This window comes from Cottoperca gobio, chromosome 23 (assembly GCF_900634415.1).
Source record: "Cottoperca gobio chromosome 23, fCotGob3.1, whole genome shotgun sequence".
In the NCBI taxonomy this organism is placed as follows: domain Eukaryota; kingdom Metazoa; phylum Chordata; class Actinopteri; order Perciformes; family Bovichtidae; genus Cottoperca; species Cottoperca gobio.
The window spans coordinates 7,977,520-8,001,880 of NC_041377.1; the positions used below are offsets into that span (position 1 = coordinate 7,977,520).

General features: G+C 39.9%; 2 protein-coding genes across 2 annotated transcripts; one reads left to right on the forward strand and one right to left on the reverse strand.

The window, feature by feature from the left end:
• Nucleotides 1-1,127: 1,127 nt before the first annotated feature.
• golt1ba (golgi transport 1Ba) lies at nucleotides 1,128-8,826 on the reverse strand. Its single transcript, XM_029461780.1, is given in 6 exon segments — nucleotides 1,128-3,206; nucleotides 6,168-6,227; nucleotides 6,229-6,250; nucleotides 7,104-7,282; nucleotides 7,847-7,938; nucleotides 8,673-8,826. Coding segments are annotated over 6 exon segments (417 nt in total). The 5' UTR covers nucleotides 8,698-8,826; the 3' UTR covers nucleotides 1,128-3,167.
• A 66-nt stretch (nucleotides 8,827-8,892) lies between these two features.
• LOC115028215 (RecQ helicase-like) lies at nucleotides 8,893-23,721 on the forward strand. The gene is given in 17 exon segments (XM_029461779.1): nucleotides 8,893-9,062; nucleotides 9,507-9,686; nucleotides 10,133-10,204; nucleotides 11,674-11,901; nucleotides 11,980-12,159; nucleotides 12,588-12,694; nucleotides 14,122-14,320; nucleotides 14,621-14,787; nucleotides 14,982-15,063; nucleotides 15,241-15,389; nucleotides 15,818-15,935; nucleotides 16,035-16,173; nucleotides 16,256-16,347; nucleotides 16,467-16,642; nucleotides 16,644-16,684; nucleotides 19,104-19,233; nucleotides 22,341-23,721. Coding segments are annotated over 15 exon segments (2,523 nt in total). The 5' UTR covers nucleotides 8,893-9,062; nucleotides 9,507-9,686; nucleotides 10,133-10,179; the 3' UTR covers nucleotides 23,031-23,721.
• The last annotated feature ends 640 nt before the right edge of the window (nucleotides 23,722-24,361 follow it).

Below are 24,361 nucleotides of genomic sequence, written 5' to 3' on the forward strand. Positions count from 1 at the left end.
TTGCTGCTTCAGGACCTGGGCGACTTGCCATAATTGATGGAACCATGAATTCTGCTCTCTACCAGAAAATCCTGAAGGAGAATGTCCAGCCATCAGTTTGTGACCAAGCGCAGTTGGGCTTATGTAAGGGGACAATGATCCAAAGAACACGAGCAGTCCACCTCTGAATGGCTCAAAAGAAACAAAATTATGGTTTTGGAGTGGCCTAGTCAAAGTCCTGATTTCAATCCGATTGAGATGCTGACCTTAAACAGGCAGTTCATGCTCAAACCCTCCAATGTGGCTGAATTAAAACAGTTCTGCAAAGAAGAGTGGGCCAAAATTGGCAGTTATGGCAAACGTTTGATTGCAGTTGTTGCCGGCAAGGGTGGCACAACCAGTTATTAGGTTTAGGGGGGCAATTACTTTTTCACATGGGTGATATAGGTTTTGAGACAAGTGTGTAATTTGTGATATTGGGCTTTATAAATAAATTTGATTTGAATAACCCTTTACCTTCAATAAATTAAATGATCATTTAAAAGCTGCATTCTGTGTTTACTTATGTTGTCTTTGTCTTATATTAATTAGTTGGATCATCTTAAACATTTAAATGTGACAAATAAGCAAAAATAAAAGAAATAGGGAAGGGGGCAAATACTTTTTCACAACGCTGTACCTCCAGATTAATACCAAATTGCACTGGAAGATACAGATGAGTGAAGTACTGTATGTATGTATGGCAGAAAAATAAGAGCTGGTTGAATTCTTCTAAATGCTAAGGAAAGGTGCTTCAATGCTTCGTTTCTTATCTCATTCAGCATAGAATACACTGGACCATCCTTTGGAGGTGTATGTAATGTATTTCTGTTTTGTTCATTTCCCCACAATTTTAGCCCTTTGTGCACTGTATTCAGTATGTTTTTACACTTACTTATTCAGGTTTTATTTTGTCATCTATATCGTGGGCTGACGTCACTTATATATATTCTTTACTTTTATTCATTTAGTTTGAATAGCTACTTAAAAATGCCATTGTTTGAATTATGAAAATTTACAGTGGGTATGTGGATGTTGAAAAATCTGAATTACAGTGTATGTAAATAGTCAATGACAAGACAGGAATAAATTACCAGAAACAAGGTGGATGGCAGATACAAAGCTTACTTCCATAGTATATTTACAAAAGTGCCATACAGCAAAACATTGTCATTTCACAAATAACATACATTTTCTGGATACTCCCAACAGAAAGTAGTTGAAGAGTTCATTTATTCAGCTCCTGTGTTGAGGTGGCTGATGTCTGTGATGCTGAAGAACATTTCTTCTCAAAAAATAAAAGAAAGAAAATCGATAATCTTCACATAATTTTAAATTTAAAGCTCAACAGAGATGTGGATAGGACACTAGCCCCAAAGGGATTCTAAGTGGTATGATCTGATAATGCTCATTTAGATATAAAAGTAGATCCACAAATATGTCAAGCTGCAGCTGCTTCAGAGCATATGTTCTCAGGTTTGAAAAGAGTTCATTTGTTTACACAGAAACTTTGACTGCTTTAGACTACTGAAATAATATACCTGAATTCTTCGAGTGAGATACCAGAACCATAGTGGTATTTCACATGTTTAAGTCCATTATAGGAGAAGTAACAATTATTACAATTTGGCACTTATTTTTGTAGTTTTGGCTTTAATAAGACCCAAGTTGAAATAAACCAGAGATATACTTCAAAAAGAAAATAGTGTACACTTTATATATAGCTGACTATTTTCCAAAGTATACCATTTTAGATTAGTTTCCTACCTTCCAGTCCACTGGTTTCAGTTCATTTCAGTATGCTATGAAAATCAACTTGCAGAGAATTCAACCATGCTGCTCATATAACCCATCACAAGGACATTACGTTTTGAGAATGTTTCCTTGATGTTATGTTCAAACGCTTTAGGTGGCAACTGTATTCTTGCACTAGAAAGGTTGGTACTTTCCATGAAATAATCCAACTCACATTTCAAGTCTCTGTTAGTAGTGTAATACAATTAAGTGAAACCAATGGCTGATTATTGGAGGATACCAATTATATGCTTTGGAAAACAGCTATTAAAAAAAAAAGCCATTTAAAAAAAGCCTAGTAACACCAGCATTTAATTTATTCAAAAATAAATAAAATAAACTTAGTTTCATACAACCCTGCTCTGCTGTGGTGTAAACTGCTCTACAAAAGAGCCATGGTGTGTAGACAGTTATGAGACAGGAGAGGTTGGTACAATTGTGTTTCTTGAATGAGTGTTTCTTTAGTATTTTCCTGTTAAGGACTGAGCTACCTTGCTACCTTACCCAGCTAGCTTGGAGAGCTTTTGTGACACACTAGCGCTAACATGTTCCCGACTGGCTAGCATGTTAGCTCACCAGCTATGGTAGTTTGCTAGCTAGCCTCATAAGTAGTCACTACATTACCAAGCTTCTAGCACCACCTGAATGAACTTCACCATTCACGTGTTACAATTATGAATGGTCACTTTCTGGTGTGACCAGAATTTAATAGTAGTAGTTATAACAATACAATTGCAAAATATACTAGTATGATGCCATAGCACCTCACTATACAGGAAGTAAAGCACTGATCATTTAAAAAATAATTTCAAAACTCATTAGCCAACTGTAAAAAGAACTTACATGTAAGAAAGGGAAAATATTACAATAGCCACACTCACAGAATATCTGCAAAGAGACAAAATGCTGGATGTAAAAGCTTTTGTCCAAATAAAGTCAAAGCACAGGCACAGAAATGTGACAACATGGCAAGCTGTCGGTCCACTTCTCATCCTTGTGGAGGGTCAGTTTTTTTGACTGTTATTCCAGAGACAGAGTTAATGGTGTTTTGAGGAAGTCTTCCATCTTCCATTTTCATGCGAGATGCACTCAACAGTGAAGGGATCAATAGCTTTTGAAATATTTATTGTAGTGACCTTAGTAACTCCACCCTTTAGTAACAGACTGGTGGTGCAACGCTCTGATGAACCTTTGATTGGTTGCACTGCCAAGTAAAATTGCAGACAGAAAGTCTTTGCCTGCTGGAGGGGGATGAATTTCAACGTAAAACCATAGTTGCTTTAAATCTGCCCGATGTATTGGTTTATAAAAACTGCAGTACTCAAATAGCCGTCTCTGGGTACAACAAGTCACTGTTATACCATGGTGTTGCTCTCACCCACTTTGTCCACATACTGAAAGAAAAGAAAGAAACTGTTAAGTGTCATCTTGTTGCTTTTCAGCTTCTCTCGTGTAGAAAGCATCAACTGACACAGACCTGTGAGTTTTCAATGAATTGCAAAATGTTAGTGTGAATACAACTGATGCCTGGGTGGTGTATCGTTTACCCACAATCCTACAACATTTTATGATGGAAAACATGCATGACTTATAAAAAAAAAAAAAAAAAGGACACACCACAGGTGAACAGGACAAACAGAAAAAAGAATCCCTGCTAATTTTGGTTCTATTGTTATTACCATTTAGAAATGATTCATACAATATTTAATTGAAAATGTGCAAATTTGAAAAATGTGTTTTGGTCATTCATTTCTTCTTAGTGCAGATTTTTGTTTTAATTCTGAAGAATAACTTAAGAGTTCATCATTTAAAGAACACAAGACTTTGTGTCAGTAGTTTTTGATAAAGAAGTTTACATTTTAATATCTAATAAAAAACAACAAACAAAGCCACATATATAGTATATAATGAAGCTGTAACATCAGCATTTATAAAAGAGAGAAGCCAATTTGTTTTTTTAATGGAAAGATGCAGTGTTCAATGGATTTGCTGACAGATGTAAATTAAAGATGCACCTTATTAGAGAATTTCACTTTTTAAACTTTGAATTTGCACTAACTAAAAACTGTCTTCACAGTCACCTTTGAGGAACGGTGCACCCAGGGACCGTTATAACCTACAAGGCGAGGGTCATGGGAATGGCAGGGATAGCCGAGCTAGTATTACCACTAGCAAGCTAATCTGTTTAGAAAGTTAATTGTGAGCCGACTGCTGACTGTGCAAGCATTATTACAATTTTATCTTAACACAAAAACTATGGGTTTTATTTAGAAAAATGTTACAAAGGATACACTTTATTTTTTTGTAGGAATTGATTGTTGATCATGACATTTGCCATATTTTTTTAATTGACATTTGTTGTCAGTCACTGAGCTGTGCCCTCTTAACTATCTGATATTTCATCAGCCAGACATCCCGAACAGAGTTAGTGGAAATTAAGTCTTTTGTTTGTGTGACAGACCCACATAGTTAAGAAACATATGTAAGAAAACATCTGTAATACATGCATAAAAGGTGAAATAATCAACGAAGCAGTTTGATTTTTATCTTCACTGGTTTTTACAGTTGGCTGTAGCACGTAGTACTCGTTTTTCAGCACAGTTGAGCTTCAAGTTTTCTCAATTATCGTCTTACAGTACGTCGGTAAGTAGACGAGCTAGCATTGGAAGGTATGCTGCTAACACCATCAGCTGTTTTATTTAACCAGGTAAGTGAAATTTAAGTCAAAACCCTTTTTGGAAGAGAGACCTGGCCAAGCCAACGGTAAAATATTAGCTTTGTTGCATTATCCACTTTAATAAATAGAAACTCTGCTCTATAAACTGCTCCACAAAGAGACATGATTTGCTGTCAATTAAATAAACTAATTTAAAAATGTTTTCCTTGTTAGCTACTGTACCTAGCTAGCTCACTAACTGCCAGTTAGCGCTTGTAGTTTTCACCAGTATGTTACTAACGAGCTAGCATGTTATCACTTAGCTTGCCAGCTAGTGTTTGTGACGTTGTGAGATTTTCATGGTACGGTAACCGTCTCAGAAAAGATCACTGTTTCAGGGTATTACACCATTATTAGAATATTGAAATGAATATTAAAATGATCAGTTACAATGATTCATAAAAAGGATTGAGAACAGAATTATAAACATGCATGTAACTATACGTTATATAACTAAAGCATGTTAGTTTACATGTTAGCAGCACTATGGCATATTAAATTAACTACTAAATGACAAATAACATCAGCTGTGAGCTTTTAAAATAATGTCTTATGATTATTAAAAGATAGCATATACTGTAGGTGTCCAACAGCGCAGTCATACTGATCCTGTCTGCACCTGTAGCTCACGTTCAATTTGTTTTTAATACCGTAGATAAGAAAATGTCATGGTATAATAACCTTCCACTTTAATACCATAGTGAACCATGATACCGGTATACCATTACAATCCTTTTGCCAGCTTTAGTAGATCAACAACTAGCCCTGTTAGCAGTCACTATGGCATCAACCTTCCAACACAACATATTTTGCCATACAGAGATGAATTTATCTGGACAACATTCACTTCCCACACAAATTCTCAAAAATAAGTTCTGAAAAGTCTACAAAGATGTTAAAAGTACCATTAAAAGAATAACTTCAAAGCTGCATTTGAATCTCATTTTACCTGCCGAGTGTGTCTTTCAAGTTGTATGAACAAATTAAGATTAAAAAACATTAATTAGAATTTTCAGCTCCCTAAACAAAAGTATAAGCTTTCCCTTCTGTCATGACATACCTTGTTGTGAATATTGTAACGGTTAAATAATATGTGAACATGCAAGGGTAAATCGGCAGTGACTGACCACGTCTGCCGATTGTCCTCAGAGCCTTACGAAGGCTTTAATAAAAAACAAAGACAGAGAGACATTTACCTCAAGACAAAGATTCCCACACAATAGCATGGTAGGAGCATGTCCATTAGCAGCAATACTTGTGCTATAACTTGGGAGTTTTAGATTCAACAGTGGCAGTCCCCATTGGGGACCTCATACATCTTAAAGACTGGAGTTAAAGCCCAGATGACCCCGATATTATTTCCAAAACTACCTTGGTGTTGTTGTAAATACCACGATATTCTTTGAGTTAATCTCTAACATACATTTAGAGACAGTCTCCAAGTGGATTACTAATCCAGACCAACTCACAGCATTGTTTTATTAAGCCAGCTGTAATGTGCAGGAGCTGAGTGCATTGGATTGGGATAATTTGATGTGGTTGCGGTGTTTAAACAGGGTAAATAATAAACAAGAAAAAGCCATGCTGCGTGTAAACAAAGCAGAGCTGCAGGACTGCTGCACTGCTAGGTAATACGTACTGCACTGATGAAGGGCAGGTTTAGGATGGAGCCCAGGATAGGTATTCTTCTGATAAAGCCCTACTACAACTGGGAAGAAACCCCTGGATGTGATGAGAGTGAAAGAGAGAGAGAGGGAGGGGAAGAGACAAAAGACAGAGAAAGAGAAGTTAGTCAGAGTCCTAATACCGATAACTGCGTGAAACTGAGAAATTGGACAAATAACATGTAAACATGTAGAAACATAAATGATTTGCTTAGAACATGAAAATACTTTCTGTGTATCTTGTGTTCTGTTCTACTATTGATAGTTAATGAAATGAGACATATGTACGTGAAAAACTGTTTGTCAAACAAGTCTTAAGCCTTAAGCCATGCTAGAAGTCCTTAGTTGCTGTAATGTTCATGACTTGCGTGTCAAAGATTGGCTAAATCCTTACCCAAATTTGTAGGGCAGACACATTCTGGTCGGTCAATATGCTCTTGTCCGACCAATGAAAATTGGTAGAACAATCGCTGGTGTTGCTTTCATAATAAGAAAAGCGCTTCTTTAACCATTTCTTTTGTGTACTGTAGGGGTGTGAGTGAGTGATACTGAACCATAGTAGGTGCACACTGGTCGGCTTTGAGACCATTGTCATTTAAGTATAACATAAGGGTTTAAAATTATTGAATATGCTGCAAATAGCTTATGTTTAATTATAATTCATTAAGGCTACCAAGTTGACTGCACTGTGGCCAATTTGGTTTAACTTCTAGAGCTAGTCCCTCCTAAACACACTGTTGGCCTGTGGAGAGTAAATACAACCACATGCACTGTCCATGACAGTTCTTTTTGCCTCCCAGTGATGAGCTTCAGTAGGAGTTTCATTCACTACCCCAAGTTCCACACCCCACAAAGAATTGTCAGTCTGCTGTGTCCGTTTCTCAGTTTGTGCCCCCTTTGTTTCCTCTTACCTAAACAAGAGGAAAAAGCCATAAATCTCCAGCACAACTCCGATGATGGGCCAGCCAATCAGCACCACAAGCACACCTCCCAGGAAGAAACTGGTGGCCTTCATCTTGTGTTTCTGGAAGAAGAAGCGGAAGGTCCTCTCCAACCCGATGACAAAAGCAAGTCCAGCAACAAACAGGATCTATGAGAGAAAAGTTCCACCACCCATATCACTCAAAAAGATTTATTTTCTAATACACACATTTAAAACTGCTCAAAGTCTGCACATTAACCAAACTAATCAACATTGTTTCTGTAAACTTTATCAGTTCTTTCTATTTACCTCCATCAAATTTAGTTAGTGAAAGACTCAGAAACAGATAAATTAAAGGATGGAATAGTTTAGGATGGAATAGAGGATCTAACAAAGATATGCTAAGGGTTGCAATATAGGACAAGTAGGATCCAGTGATTTTGGTTCAGAAAATTAGGATATCTGGAGCTTCAATTTTGACCATTCTTTTTTTTAATCTGTCTCGCAAGACCCCAATTTCCAAAAGTGAGAGGCAACTGATGTACAGCAAATAGCTTGATTTGAAATCAGTGTGGCAAACTTTAAGAACATGCCAGTTAGCCAATTTTGATACTACTGGAGGGCTCAGCTGGTGGGTTAATTGCACAACAAACATAGTGAAACCTGTTTTTACAACTTGTATGTTTCTCAACATTACATATAATGTCAGTTCAATGAAGCATAAACACTCACATTTCCAATAGCCAGGAGTGCTTTGTCAAAAAACAGGATCATCCCGAAGAAGAGGAAAAACACGCCGAAGCCTGTTAATCCCATTCCAATCTCTGCAGGACAAATACATACCACAGGAAAGTTAAATTATTCCATTCGAGATTGTTACTAAAGTGTAAAGCTGGACACCCTGAGCTGAAGTATGATTGGCCACCATTTAACTCCACCCTACATTTTTTTGCATGTCATTGACTGTTTAACTCTGAAGCACACATTGGAAATCAACAAGGAAGTGAGAGTTGCATCTTTGTGTGAGGCCAATTCAAGCAATACTCCTCGTCACAGAAAGGCGCGATAGAGTGGACAAGGCCACAATCAATTTTACCATCTAGATAACTATCTGATAAATACAGGACATTTAGTCGTGCATATCATACTTCTTGTGAATATATTCAAAGTTAACTGGTTGGGTTAGGGATTTAAAATGTGCGGTACCTTTTATAAGTACCCTGTTAATGCACATTAAAACAATTAGGTAAACAAATAATTGTCAATATTTATATTAAAAGCCACAATGAAACTGAAAACAGTCATTTCACTGGAGCTTCCCTGGATCTCCGTTGTTCACTCTCTTACAGCTAGTCAAAGCTTTTGAGATACGAAATTGCAACATGAACGTATGTTAGCTTTAAGTAATAGGAGTTAGCTGTTGGCTATACGGGCTATGGGTTTTGGCACGCTATGAGAGAAACAGTAAAGCTTACTTTCCTAGCACTGATTGTTAATTGCTAGTTAACCAACTGCTGCAGATAAACCTACATAGACGCTCAAATACAAAGAGTCTTACTTTGGGAGTCTGTTAGCGAAATCATCTTGACGCCGAATAAACGGGAGAATATAAAATAGAGATAGCGAATATATTAAAGTAGCATTTAAGTACTCTTCTTCTAAAATAATTTGGATGACAGCTGCCACTGCAGCAACAGCCACGTCTTCCGGAAACACACCTTCTCGCGATGACATCTTCCGGAATAGCGCCGTGTCGCATTCAACGCAACGTGACACCACCGTTGTTCATAGAGTTGCGAAGCTAAGCTCCGAAAGTAAAAGTATCATTAGATGTTACCATAGTGTGTCTCGATCATGGTCTTGACCATCTATGATCTTATTTGTATTGTAGTGTTTTGGACAAAACATGATTTTTCAGAAACTGTAACCATAATATAAACCAAATCCGGTAGGTCCCGTGTTTTTATGTAACGCTGAGGATATCGTTTAAAGAACGGATATTGGATAATCGGGAAAAACGCTCCCATAAACAACGACTTTGCAAGTCTAATTTTAGCATCTGTAGTAGTGTGCATGTATATTATATCTACTCTACTGGTATAACACACATATACTGGATTGCATATGACACGAATATTAACTAAAAAGGAGAAACAATTAAACTAATCTGCCACTGAACATGTATCTTGAATGCACCACACTCAGTTAAAGGGGTTAAAACTTTACTGTGTTTTTTCTGTCAGGCAGCGCTGATGTGTACTTGAGATAACATGTTTTACTTTAAGGCCTCCCAAATTATGTATTAAACATAGACTACATAAAGCTTTATTTATGAAATATATATATATATATATATGTTTTTAAACTAGCCAATATGTCAATCTGCAATCAGGAGACAGATCATGTAATTGGCAGCCTGGCAGGCCAAACCCAGGGCGAAAGGATATCTCTTCCTATCCCTGGCGCGGTCACTCTGCTGTAGCAACCGTGAAGTGGAATCACAAACAAGACATAGGCCTGGACCGCTCTTTAAACACACATGGCCTCTACGCCTGGACGAAGTCGCTGAATGGTTAGTCATTTGTTCTTTTTTTCCATACGTAGGCTAATTAAGCCAATAACACAAAGGGTTACATTTCCAAGTAGCGAAACTTAATCTAGTTAACGTTACCTGCAGAAAATGGCAGTGACGCGTGAGTTGGAGGTCGGTTAAACATGATGCTCCAATATTAAGGTTATCATATCCATTATTAACAAGCTACTAACGATAACTTGCTGCTCCCTGTTTGATGAAACAGGTGCTAAAATACTAACTTGTGGTCAGCTATGTAGGTTAATGTTTATGGTACAAAATGTGGCATTTAACGTTACTTTTACACTTAATAAACACGTAATCATTTGTCATTTAGTTTATATTTTATATGAAATAAAGTATTCTTTATGATAAGGGAATTAAAGGTTGAAAGGAAAGAGTACTTCAAAACTAAATTTCGTTGAACATGTCTTTCTGTCTTACAGGGAATGAATATTAACAACTGTGACAGTCTGAAGTTTGGCTCCTAAATATGGATGTTGGTGACGGAACTAATGGTAGGTCAGAAACAAACAGTTGAGGTGTTATGCAGTGAATTACTTTGCATCAGTTTTATTTGTTTTTGTCACACTGTCCCATTGATAACCCTGCAGTTGTTTTTGTACGACATGAGGTTGATTTCATGGGAAAAGATAACACCCTCCCCTCAGCTCTAGGGTCACTGGGGCAGGTACAAAGGAGAATAAATGAGATCATTGGTTGTGGAGGGTCTCCTCGCTGTTCACACTATCAGGTTAACTCTGAGGCTACATCCACACTACATGTTGTTATTTTAAAACAAAAAACGATCTCCACACACACAAACATTTTAGCTTGGGGGGGGCAGGCGGACACCTGCGCCTGTAGGGTCCAATGAAGAAGCGGAGGTCAATTGTAATGAAAGATCTTTGTTTGCCCATCCAGACTAAAACACAACCCTTTGAGTTTTTACATTATCATTTAGCTGACGCTTTTGTCCAAAGCGACTTACAAATAGTGCAAACAATCATGAGGATACAACTGCGAACAGCAAGAATCTTGCAAGTACATTAGCTTCAAATAAGCCAAACGAAAGTGCAACATACAGAAATAAGCAAACCAATATAAGCAAGCGCAACATGCAAAGAACAGTTTTTTTTTAGTTCTGTTTCATTCGCCGAGGTGCAGTCGAAACAGGTGAGTTTTCAGTCTGCGACGGAAGGTGTGAAGACTGTCTGCTGACCTGACATCAATGGGGAGGTCGTTCCACCATTTTGGAGCCAGGATAGCAAAAAGGCGGGTTTTGTTTGAGGGGAATCTGGGTCCCACTCGTAGTGAGGGAGTGGCGAGCCGATTGGCCGACGCAGAGCGAAGTGAACATGCTGGGTGTATGGTTCGACCATGGCCTGGATGTAGGAAGGGGCTGATCCATTCACAGCACGGTAGGCTAGCACCAGAGTCTTGAAGCAGATTCAGGCCATAACTGGTAGCCAGTGAAGGGAGCGGAGAAGCAGTGTAGTGTGGGAGAACTAAGGTAGATTGAAGACCAGTCAGGCTTCTAATTCCTCCAAAAACTCCCCCAAAGGACCTGGAGGACGGTAGAGAACAACAATGTTTAATGTAACCGGCTTTGTTATAGTGACGGCATGAAATTCTAAAGATGAGTGGGTGAAGGGTGGCAATGGATAAAGAGGAAAAACTCAATTTGGGAGAGATCAGCAGACCAGTGCCACCTCCTCGGCCAGTGGCTCTGGGTGAGTGGGAGAAGGTACAAGTCTCAGTGAGGGCAAGGGATCACTGGGAGGTGTAGCCAGAGATGAACTCAGTCTTGTGAGTTGCCGACCGGCAGTTCTACAGGCCTCCTGTGACGAGGTGTTGCGTAGGAGAGGAGCGGGTGGGATATAGAAGTTTTCAAACTAAATTGGTGTAAGCAGCGTTATGTGTGTGTGTGACTCAACAATTGGTAAATACAATATAGCAGTTTCTAGGTGTGTTTGTTCCTGTTCAGATGTGCAGGCAGAGCTGGACTCAGTGGAGGCAGAGCTGGAGTTGGTGGAACTGCAGATTACAGATCTCCTGCAGAAGCAGGCTGAGCTGACTACACGTAAAAATGCACTGCTGGAGCGGCTGGAGGAAGCCTGTGATGCCGCACAGCCATCATCTTCATGTTCCTCAAAGTCATCTGAAGCTGATACAGTAATGAGCAAGCAAGAGATGCAGCTCTATGATGGCACAGGTACTCTACACACATGGCAATACAGTTGGAGTCAAATCATTTTAAGTGTTGACTTGCTTATCTTTTTATGTTCGGTAGATTTTCCATGGTCCAAAGAAGTGGAGCAGCACCTGAAGGACTCTTTTCATCTCTCCACGTTCAGACCACTGCAACTGAGAGCCATCAACCTGACTCTGTCAGGCAGAGATCTGTTCCTGGTGATGCCCACAGGAAGGGGTAAAAGCCTCTGCTACCAGCTGCCAGCAGTCTGCTCCAAGGGTACAGAAGCGCATATACACAGTGTTGGATCTAAACTAATGACCTTACACTGCTCATGCTCACACACCACATTTTGCAGTTTATAAGATCATTTTGTTTGTCCTGTGAGTCAATACATGCTTATTGCCACATGCTTAGGGCAGCAGTAGCTCAGTCCCCAGAGGGTAGCCAGTTCAAGTCAAAGTATGACTGGTACCTGGAGAGGTGCCAGTTTGCTTACTGGGCACTGCCGAGGTCCCCTTGAGCAAGGCGCTGTGTAGTAGCTGCCCACTACTCCTAATACTAGGATGGGTTAAATGCAGAGTCTAAATTTCCCTGTGTTTGCAGTGCTGTGTACATGTGTGACGATAAAAAGAGGATTCAAAATCCTCCCATTTCCATTTCCAGTCTGTCCTACTGTTATCACATCACATGTATCTGTGTGTCAGGTTTTACATTGGTTGTCACTCCCCTGCTGTCCCTGATGGAGGACCAGATCATGTACCTGAAGTCCATCGATGTGTCAGCAGTCATGCTGAATGCGTCCAGTAGCAAGGTAACAAGTGGCAGCTATATTCTTCTTATTTATTTCACTTCATCTCACCCTTCAGTCTGTTGATCTCTTCTTATGCTAGTGTTCGTCAAAACTGCATGTGATTTTTTCACATATTTTCAGTCATTTAATTTTTGGAGAAAAAAAAAACCTTTGAAACATTATCAAACAATAATTTTGTGATCCCCCTGCAGTAACTCTAAAGACCCCCTAGGCCAGCGGTCAGGAACCTTTTAGGCTGGGAGAGCCATAAAAGCCAAATATTTTTAAATGTATTTCCTTGACGACAGATGGAGTGCCTTAGATGCACGGTGAAAGAGTGGATTAGTTGGATGCGGGAGAAGATGCAGCTGACGGTGTATCACTGCATCATACACCAGGAAGTGCTGTGTTGTAAAGCTCTGGAAATGGAACATGTAATAAGCACCGTAACACAGACAGGAAACTTGAGGAGATACATTTTGAACATGGCGGTGCGATGGCTGAGTCGAGGGAAAGTGCTGAATAGATTTTTCGAGTTGCGTGAGGAAATTGCCATCTTTTGGCAAGCAAAGGGAAACACACCACAGATCTCTGGGCGTGTGAGCTAGACTTTCTGTGCGACATAAGAAAGCATCTCACTGTTAAACCTCTAGCTTCAGGGCCGTGTGATCACGGACATGTATGATGCAGTGAGAGCGTTCCAAGCCAAGCTGCCTGTGGGAGACTCTGATGCAGAAGGAAACTTTGGTCACTACGTGTTTCCAAACACTGACAAACCATCTCCACCGCTGTGTTCCCGACCGCGCATTCTGCTGATCAACTGAGTGCATTTGCCGAATTTGCAGCTCAGATATTAAAATTGAACTGCTCAGCAATCCGTTTGCAGTTGACGTGGAAACGGCACCTGTGAACGTCCAAATGGAGCTGATTGACCTCCAGTGTAATGACACTCAAGGCAAAGTATGACTCTGTGGGCGCTGCACAGTTTCCAAGCTTCATCCTGAAACAATGCCTCAACACTCCTTCATGATGCTCAGATGCTTTGCATGTTTGGAAGCACATACCTGTGTGAGCAGCTTTTCTCTGTGATGAAGAAGAACAAAAACCCAGACAGGAGTCGTCTCACTTATGCACACCTTCACTCACTGAGGGTTTCCACAGAACCCCAAATATTAAACTGGCAGCTAAGAAAAGATTCCAAACCTCTGGCTCTGACACATGTGCATGTTCCATATCTATTTGCACTTTCTCCAATATGTCTATCCTGTCCTATCCAATAAATGTGGACCGTGTTTTTTCCCCTCTGGGACTAAACAGTCTTGTTTTAGTTTGTCAAAACAATTTTCTAATGTGTTTTTCATTTGTATTAATAATGTTTTGGAGTGAAATGTTAGCTCATAATGTGTAAAAATGGAAAAGCAAAATTCTAAATACACATTTTTTTTTAGGCACACGCCAAGTCTGTCATGGCTGGAATGACAGATCTGAATGCCCCTTTCAAGCTGGTGTACGTGACTCCAGAGAAGATTGCCAAGAGCAAGCTGCTCATGTCTCGTTTGGAGAAAGCCTATAATGCAAACCTGCTGAGTCGTATTGCTGTGGATGAGGTGCACTGTTGCAGCCAGTGGGGACATGACTTTAGACCAGGTGAGTGGTCTCCTTCACTCTGATGGAGGTAGTGTAGTTCTTCCAAGGCAACCTAACAATACCCTTTTTCTACCAAAATTAGCCGTGTAAGCAGCTGTTTTTAAACATAGGAAAACCTGAAAATATAGGCAATAGACTTCTGTTATTTTTCTGGTGGGCCACGTTCAAAGTCACGATGAGCTGGAAAGCAGATCATCAAAGCAGTAGAACAGTCGAAAGCAGTTACTTCTTTTCGTTTTTTTTATACCCCTTTATTCAAAGTTGATAAACGTGTGTGTGTGTTTGTGTGTCCCTGTGCAGATTATAAACTACTGGGCATCCTGAAGAGGCAGTTCCCCAAAGTCCCTCTGCTCGGACTCACAGCCACAGCAACCAGCAGCGTCCTCAAGGACTGCGAGAAGATCCTGTGTGTGCCACAGCCAATCACACTCTCTGCATCCTTCAACCGAACCAATCTCTTTTATGAGGTGGTAACCCTGGCACCGGCTAACACACCTGACGGACTCTTTAAAATCATCTGTACTGCCTTGCATCTGCTTACAAAACATAAAGGACCGTACTGCTGTTTTTGCATGTTTAATTCTCTAGTCTAGATACTAACTCACAACTGTCCAACTCAATAGAAAATGCTAGTGACACAAACACTCTGCTTGTTTCTCAGGTTCGTATTAAAGACTCGAACTATGGTGCATCTATAAGTGACATTGCCTCTCTGATCAAGAACAAATACAAGGATCAGTCAGGTACTGCAGCAAACAAGACTAATAAGACAAAAAAAAGCGACTATAGTGCATCATATTGAGGCAAATATGCTCTACAAAGTGATTTTTAGATGTGACTGAATATATTATTAATGGATGTAGATTTACATTCACATACAGAGCAATCGTACTCCATATTTCTTGATGTGTGTGCCACAGGAATCGTGTATGTGTTCTCTCAGAAGGATGCAGAGTCAGTGTCATCTGAACTCCAGAAGAGCGACATCCTTGCCTATCCCTACCACGGTCACATGGACCCTGAAGATAAATCCCGCGTTCACCGCAAATGGACCTCCAACAAAATCCAGGTAGTTTTTGTATGACAGGTGGTTCTAGAATCATTGGGCAAAGAGTTTGCTTTGTTCTTTGGTTTATGATCCACACAATAGTGAAAAGTGCCCAAAACAAGTTGTGTTTTGTCTGACCAATAGACCATAACCCAAATTGATTCTGTTTAAAAAGATGCAAATCCTCACATTGGAGAAGGTGGAACCAGGCATTTATGCTTTATGAAATGAAAGAACCGATTAATTTTTCTGTCCAACTAATCGAGGAACTGCATAATTGTTTCTGTTCTACATGGAAATGTTAATTTGAAAGGCATTCTATAACTTCAAAATGGAACTTGAAAACCAAAGGATGATTAAGGCTTTACGTGGGGCCGCCTTTGTACGAAATAAATACACACTTACTGGTGTCATATTTGAACATATTATGTGGTTGTATTAACCTCTAGGTGGTGGTAGCAACAGTGGCGTTTGGCATGGGCATTGACAAGCCTGACGTCAGGTTTGTCATCCACCACACCATCAGTAAGTCCATCGAGAACTACTACCAAGAAAGTGGACGCGCAGGTACACACCGTTTTACTTCTGTCTGGACAGAATACTTCTACTGCTCTGGTATTTTTGCAGATATACCTCCCATTAAAATCCCTCTTTCTGTATCTCCAGGTCGAGATGACAGTCAGGCAGACTGCATCATCTACTTTGGCTTCTCTGATATCTTCAGGATCAGCACCATGGTGGTGATGGAGAATGTTGGTCAGCAGAAGCTGCTGCAGATAGTCGACTACTGCCAGAATGTTGACAGGTAGCGCGCCCAAACATACACACAGTGTAATAGTTTACGCACCATGACTTGAATGTCTGAGTCTCATGTTTGCTGTGTGAAGGTGTCGGCGCTCTCTCATGGCTGTTCATTTTGATGAAGTGTGGGACGATGATGGATGCGACCGGATGTGTGATACTTGCCGTCATTCAAAAGGTGTTTGTCCGCGTATGTGCTATGTTTTAATAAAATTCATGGTTGTATGTGTTCTTTAGAGATGTGAAAAGCCATCTTCTCTCTTTGAGGTAGTAATCATCTGACCTCAATCCCTACAGATTATACCACAGTGGACATTACCCAGCATGCCAAACAGTTGGTGCAAATCGTGGAGCTGGCAGCATCAATGGAGGAGAAGCTGACTCCTCTGAAGTTGGTGGAGGCGTGGATAGGGAAAGGCCCAGCCAAGCGCAGAAAGATGATCCAGACCACCACACTGTCTCGACTGCAGGCAGGAAGCTGTTATTGTGCGGCTGCTGCTGCAGGGATACCTCAGGTGACTCGTTATGTTCTGCTGTTTGTATTTTGAATGAATTTTACATTATTGATGGTTTCAAATTTCAGTTTTAAAGGTTTTGGTTGGATATCATTCCTTGGGTTGACATTGACAAAAATATAGATCTATGTTTTGCATTAACCACCAACTTGATTATTAAATTATTATGTAAGCTAATTGGCCACCAACGGCAGAGTGGCTTGCATGCTGCAATGTAGATTTATTAATCCTTGTATGTGTAGCTGTAGGAGGTGGAAAGTTTAGTCTGCCAGTGTTGATTTTGCCATTTTCCCAGCTAGTAGTTGACAATCAAAAATTTTAAAATATAGTTCCTGAACATTGCTAGGCGGTGTTTGGTCACTGTTCCTGTTCCTCTGCGGTGTTTAGTCACTGTTGCCTCTCCAGTCCTCTCTCTCCTCAATAGCAGCAGCTGCTACAAGCTTCACTGTGGCTAATGTTAATTTGGTACTCTATTTAAGTGATTCCTCCTCATACCGTTGGATCCACGCAAATAGACAATACATTTGAAACTAGAATTGCACTCCCGCAAGGCTAATGATGCATTCAAGTGCTCCTTGCATTCAAGTGCTCCTTGGGTAGGGGAAAAGGAGTAACATAAAACCAGTTGGTTATGGTAAATAAAATATATTTATTAATATAATTGGGACAATTGGCAATTTTAATTGCGTTCGAGAAAACAAATGGAGGGCTCTTAACATGAGAGCGACAAGGCATCAAAGCCAAACTAACAAAAATAAACCCCAACCTCAACAATTCCAAAACACTCGGGGTGAAAACTTGATGCGTTCACAGCACAGGAGCACCTAGTGTGCTTGATAAAGGCCTAAACAGCTTGTTCAGCAAGCTGACGAACAAACTATCACCCTCTAGGGTTACGACTAAGCAATACACAATATATACAAGAACCAAACAGAAGTACGTAGGGCTGACAACACCAGCAGCCTCGACTGTTGAGCTGGCCAGGCAGTTGTATTATTTATACTGTAAACTGTGTAACTATAATATATACTGTATGTACATAATCGCTTGTTCCTGTTAGAAGTGAGAAGCCTTATTTGAGACGGCAGAAAAAGTGAATACACTTACATTCTATCTACTTAGTATGTAATTATACTACTTGGTAAATGCGGTGACAAACTACAAGACAACTTGCGGATTTCAATGAACGCTGAAACTAGTAAATGCCAAAAGCCTCCATGCTGTTGGCGAGCTGGTCTTGTTCTTCTGTGTTGCTAGGCAGAATTCAGGAGGCACGCCTTCCCCTGGCCAGTAAATGGCTACTTAGTCTTCACAGTATCCAAGAAATAATGACCTTTTTAATAGCTTGGTTACTGAAAGTTTATCCACACCTGCACACCTCAGCATTGAGAATTATTAGTAGCTATGCTATATCACCAAAACGCCAATATTATTTAGTGAAGTCAGGTATACCATACATTTCTTCAAATGTCCACGTTGTCTCGAGGACGGACTGATTCGATTATGGTCGTTGAGGGTTACTGTGACCTGCATTACATTACAGGTCATTTAGCAGACGCTCTTATCCAGAGCGACTTACAGTGAACTAAGTACAGGGACAGTCTCCCTGGAGCAACTCGGGGTTAAGTACCTTGCTCAGGGGTACAATGGTGGCAGCCTTGGTATTGAACTCACAACCATCTAGTGTTTTGTTTGGAAGCCGTACCACTAGACCATCACCACCCCGAACATTACATCCGTACTATTCTCGTGAACACGATATCTCAGGAATGCATTTCTTCAAATGTTCACTTGGACTCTATGATGGCTGCAGCAGCTCAGTTCGTCGGGATATAACTCCGGACCAAGTGCGGAGTGTGGGCTGGTACCTTGTAGTTAGTTTAAAAGACATCTTAAAAATACATTTTGAAAATCTCTATAGCCACCGGCTACTAACGGATAACTAGCTCTCCTCCAGTGACAGTAATGACCGCATGAGAAGACAAAATCTGTACTAGTCGGTGCTTGTTATACATGCATACAAAAATCCCTGCCGAAGAATTGCAAATGGATGTTTTCATCAAAGCTACTTTAAATATGTTGAGAAGTAAACACAACCATAAGCTTTAAACTTAAAAGGAAATGTATTCCTTGTTGGCAGTCTGGCTCTGTAGTCTTTGAAGCACATGGAGGTTGGTAATTTGAGGTTGGCATGGTGCTTGACAACACAGCATTCCTCTTTTTCCTCCAGTTTGTGTAACAAATGATGAACTCTGCATATTTAGGACCCTACTAGGACCCTCATATATGATACATATTGGTTAACTGGTACTTGGGCTACTCCTTGTGGATATATTGCAAGTAAAGACAATAATATGTTGATAAGAACACATTTTGGGACCGTTTAGTCTGACTTTGTAATTCTGTCTCTTGACTTCAGAGAGGAATTTAGCTTCACGCCGTACACCACCTACGTCTACGTGAAGCTGGGCCGCAAAGCTCCTCTTCTGAAAAACAAGATGTGCACACTCCGAATGAACATGAGGACAACGGGGACTGGATCTGCTGTGGTGAGTAAATGCTGCCCATTGATCTTTTGCAAAACGGTCAAACAGACTTTCTACTGTGCATAGTATTGTAGTGCATCATACACCAGTATCTGCTGTAATTAAGGATTGTGGTTTTTACTCAAGTTCACTTTTGGTCAAAATGAAAGTCCAAAGGCTATATCACTCCAGATTGCCAGCCATGTTAATTTGTGTAAAACTACAGTACTCCCGTTTGTGTGCTTGTGTTCTTAACTCTCCAACTCTCTTATTGATCCTTTTAATTCCCCCTCCACCTTATTAGCAAAGACAAAAGTAGAAAACTTTGAGATACATTTAGCAGAGATAGTTATTTAAAAATGTAGTTTAGTGTCTCGCAAATGTGGAAAATGTAATCTAATTAGATTTGATAAGGGATTTGGATTCAACAAGCAGATTTGATATTTAAAACAAAGTTTTTATGTCATAATAATTTGAAAATATTTTAGAAAATGATGATTTATTTTTTATTTACATTCTCTAGTACAGTGGTTCCCAAACTCTCTGTGTTCAAGGCACAACAAAGACCAAGCCAAAATCTCAAGGCACACCTGTGTTCATATCCAGGCAAAATCCCCTCTATAACACATCGTATCACCCTGTGAACATTTATTTAGTCCTTGTAAGAAGCTATTCTCCTTCACACGAGCAGAGAGCCTTTGATGTGTCCGCTTCCGAACCCCCCCCACACACACGTAAAATACACAAATAAAGTTATTGCTCTTCTATACCAGCTGACAGGCTGTAAACAATTCAGCTAGCTATATTGGCCACCATATACTGTAAAAACAATGTACCGTAATTTTCGGACTATAAACCGCACCTGACTATAAGCCGCAGACGCTAAATTGACTAATTTGTACATATATAAGCCGCACTGGGCTATAAGCCGCAGACGCTAAATTGACTGATGTGTATGTAGCCGGTCTGTAGCTGACACCACGATCGACTCTGCGTTGTTGTGTAGAACCAGGAAATAACGATGGAGAACTTCTGCCTGTTCAATCAGCATTTATTGTCTCTGACCGTTGGTGTTTTTCCTTAATTTGTCCATAAATTACCGTTGAAACAGAAGAAACACATGGAAGTCATCATCATACGGTAACTCCACAGTCGGGGTTTTTGGACATGCACCCCTCTCTTCAGCGTATCCTTCTTTCCGTCTCCCGAAAAAGTGGCGCGAACCCCCAGAAAGTGCCGGTTTCAGGAGTATCCGGTTTCAGGAGTATCAACATAAAAGCATATTTAACAAAATAAGACTCCTCGAAATAAATATATATATTTCCATAATGAGGGTGTCTCACACACTGCCTCGCTCTCGTAATGTCCGTCTGTCTCTCGTACCACTCGCTACTTTTGCGCGCTCTTTCCCTGCATCCGGTGGACTGTAACCTGTAAAATCCATAGATTTAGGAATTCCCCTAGTGGCCGTTAGCTGTAAAAATCCATAGATAAGCCGCACTGTTATATAAGCCGCAGGGTCGCAAAATGGGGAAAAAGTCGCGGCTTATAGTCCGGAAATGACGGTATCTGTAAAAGGCATATGTCGGGCTCCTGTCTTTAGTCGTACACTGAACACTTTATTTCTGTATCTCCTGTGTTTGTGTATTAATGAGATTTTGCTTCCAACCCTCTGTTCTCTTTGGGAAGTCTCTAACCAGTTTTCTTTTCTTCCGACTTGTCTTTCCTCCATGTCATTTTAAAATGCTGTCACACACACACAAGGTAAAACAACCTTTATAAAAAAAACCTTATTACTTAATCTCCTTACTTACTGTTATTTATATCATGATACACAAACAGTGATGCTTAAATGACTAAGTAATTAAGTATTTTGACATTAATTCATAATTTAATCATATTAAAAATGATCAAGTTTAGACGATACAAGTTTTAAAGCGAGTCCTCCCCTCTAGTGTTCCTTCGTCCACTCCATGTAGGTGTTTCAAGCTTGTCCGGTAAAGACTGTTGTTAATGACCTGCAGGTAAAAGCTGTGAGTGGCCAGGGCAAAGCCAAAGGGGGAAAGAGATCAGTTCAAAGTGGTGGAGAGGCCCCTGTGTCCAAGAAAGTCAAGACAGACCTCCCCTAACCCCCCCACCCTGTCCGGAAGACAAGCTGACAAAGTACAGTCCATCACTTTATTCTGTTCATGACTGCTTCTGTTGGCATGGCACTGTCCAGCCTTACTTGCTTGCATGCTTCACATTTGTGTCGGACTAGTTTGAGTGCTTGATGATTAATAAACCTAACCAGCAGGCTTGGGCGATAAAATGACATTATTGGCACCACAATCTCTTATTGCTGTTTATTATGGGTTCATTTGATTGGATCAATTCCCCTGGTGACACTAATTGCAAGAAGATATAAAATCACTGCACATTAGAACTGTATATACATTGCTAAACTTTAAACCAAGGCTAGATAAAGAAAGCTATGCTACCAAATCTCAGATTATTCTGTTACTATGTATAAACTGTGACTATACGTTAAAGAACTAACCTACATAGAATTAATGTTGTATCCTTTATTCGTGGGCTCTTGTATGTTCTTGTAAGGCAATTGCATTTGACTTTTTCCACAAATGCAAAAATACTTTTGACATTATTTCTAGTGCTTGCTTGGTGTCATGATTGTCTGTTTAGTTTAGTTTAGTATGGCACACCAATTGTGTTTTTCGCACAGGAAAAACTACATTTTAGAAATACAAGGCACACCGTGCAGTAATACACTGATTTAAAATTCTAACAGATAATTACAGATCAAATATGTAATTTATTTTGACATGCAAACAGTATTTACATTTTGAAAAGCCCAACCCTCTTACTCATGATCTCGGGTGTTAATGTCCAGACATATGCATGCTCCCACTAAATGTCATTAATATTTTATTACACTAGTTCTACTAACAAACAATGTATTCTCACTGACTATATATAGATGTTGGCTAAATGCATCATAGATTAATTTTGCTTATCTGTTATGGAACGTGTTTTAATTGCATTTTACTCTAAAAGGACATTTGGTAATGAATATTACGGTGACTGAACTGGCTTCACTTTTCACTGACACTATGTTGTCACATTGTTTACAGGACAGTTCAGCCAATGAGGAGGATATTGATATGAACTTCGACCCCATTGTAATGGACAACAGCTTTCCCACAAAACCCAAACTGAAACTATTAAAAGAACAGGGGAACCTGTCCAGGAAAAAAGACCTGAAGCCAATCAGCCAGATTGACAAGTGGACACAAAGAGCAAACAAACAGCTGACAGAAGGACCTGGAGAGGAGAGTAAAATGAAGTCCATCATGCCTCAACATAAACTTGAGGTTGATGTTGAAATAAACATTATAGATAACGGTGATGATCAGAAAACACCATCACACTCAGTTAAACCTTGTTCCAAACGCAAATCCACCACCCCTCAGAGACTGAGGAGGAAACCCTGCGCTAACATAGCAGCAGCAGATGTTCCCTCTCAATCCCCAGTTGGTGACACAGCCACTAACACTGTGCCCAGCTCTCCATCCCATGTCTCCTTCATCTCTGGGACTGCAGCTGAAGAGCTTTGTGACCTGAGGAATTACTACAGCAAACAGCTTAGGAAAATAAACGACATTTCACATGACTACCTTGGGCAACCCTCAGAGCCAGGAGTACTGGCGTGTATCAGAGAACCTCTGAGGAGCCTCCGTCTGCCCTGCAGGGGGACCATCGCAGAAACGGCCCGCAACCTGTGGACACGAGTCCGTGGCAGGAGGAAACTGGTTCACCAGTGACATCACAGTTTGAAGTTCAGTCAGCTGCAGTTAAATGTAATATACATGTGTATTATCAAGAAACATTACTGTATTCACAAAGCTTTTATTTGCTGTCAGTTAAAAAGCCAATGTGAATGATATCAAAATGGCACTTTGGAGCCACCTGGGTGTAGAATCTAAAATGTTACCAAAGGTGCATGGTACATTAAGATGAATAGACTGAAAGCAACAAAAAAAAGGATCGTTTTATTTTTCTGCAAACAAAAACATATGCTATAAAATAATTTGAAAGATCAGCGGACGACACTTTTAAGTGCCCTTCATAGGCTTATAGACATTCTCCATATTTCATACCTCAGCTGCTGTGTTGCCAATTGATGAATATCTTCATGAAGAAAATATGAAGGTCTGGACCTTGAATTAAAGCCGTACTTCTCTTTGTATCATCTTTGTTATAGGAAAATCTAACTATTAATTAACTGAATGCCAAAAAGTGAAATGATTTTGCTTGCGGATTGAGATCAATTTGGGGCATCTAAAGGAATTTGTATGAATTCACATACATGCAGTCATGTCCAGTGTAATCATTGAGAAATCAACACATTTCTGAAAGTAAATGTTTTTTTCCCTTTTGCTACCACATACAGATCTGTAAATTCCATCTTGAGGAAAATCACAACCCAAAAGGAATAAATGTAACTTATTTATTTATTTATGGCATCTCCTGCTCTAAACATTTCACTTTAAATTAGGTGGCCAAAAGCAGTAACAACAACCTTCTATTATTGACTGACCTTGACACTGACTTATGTGGGGTTCCGGCTACGCTATCGGCCTGACGAAAGCCTGACTCAGCAGATCGATGTCGTCCGGTTGGATCAGAAACAACAAAAGCCTCAACTCTCAAAAAAACCTTCATTTTGTCAAAAATAACCTCAATTTTAAGCAAAACCTTAATTTACATGAAAAAACCTTCAAAGCTTTGGCCTTATAGCCAAAGGCAATGTGGAGATATGACTGTCTACTTTCAATACCCTGGGCTCTATGGTCAGGTCTCAACACTCGATTTTCAAAAGAAACTTAATTTCTGTAAAAAAAGCCTCAACTCTCAAAAAACTTCATTTTGTCAAAATGACTTCAACTCAATAAAACCTTAATTTTCCAGTGCACAAAGCAAGGTTCATAAAGCAGGGGTGTCAAACTCATTTTAGTTCAGGGGCCACATACAGCACAATTTGCTCTCAAGTGGGCCGGACCAGTAAAATCACAGCATAATAACCTTTAAATAACGACAACTTCAAATTCTTCCCATCGTTTCAGTGACTCAGTTTATCATTTAAACATGTGCA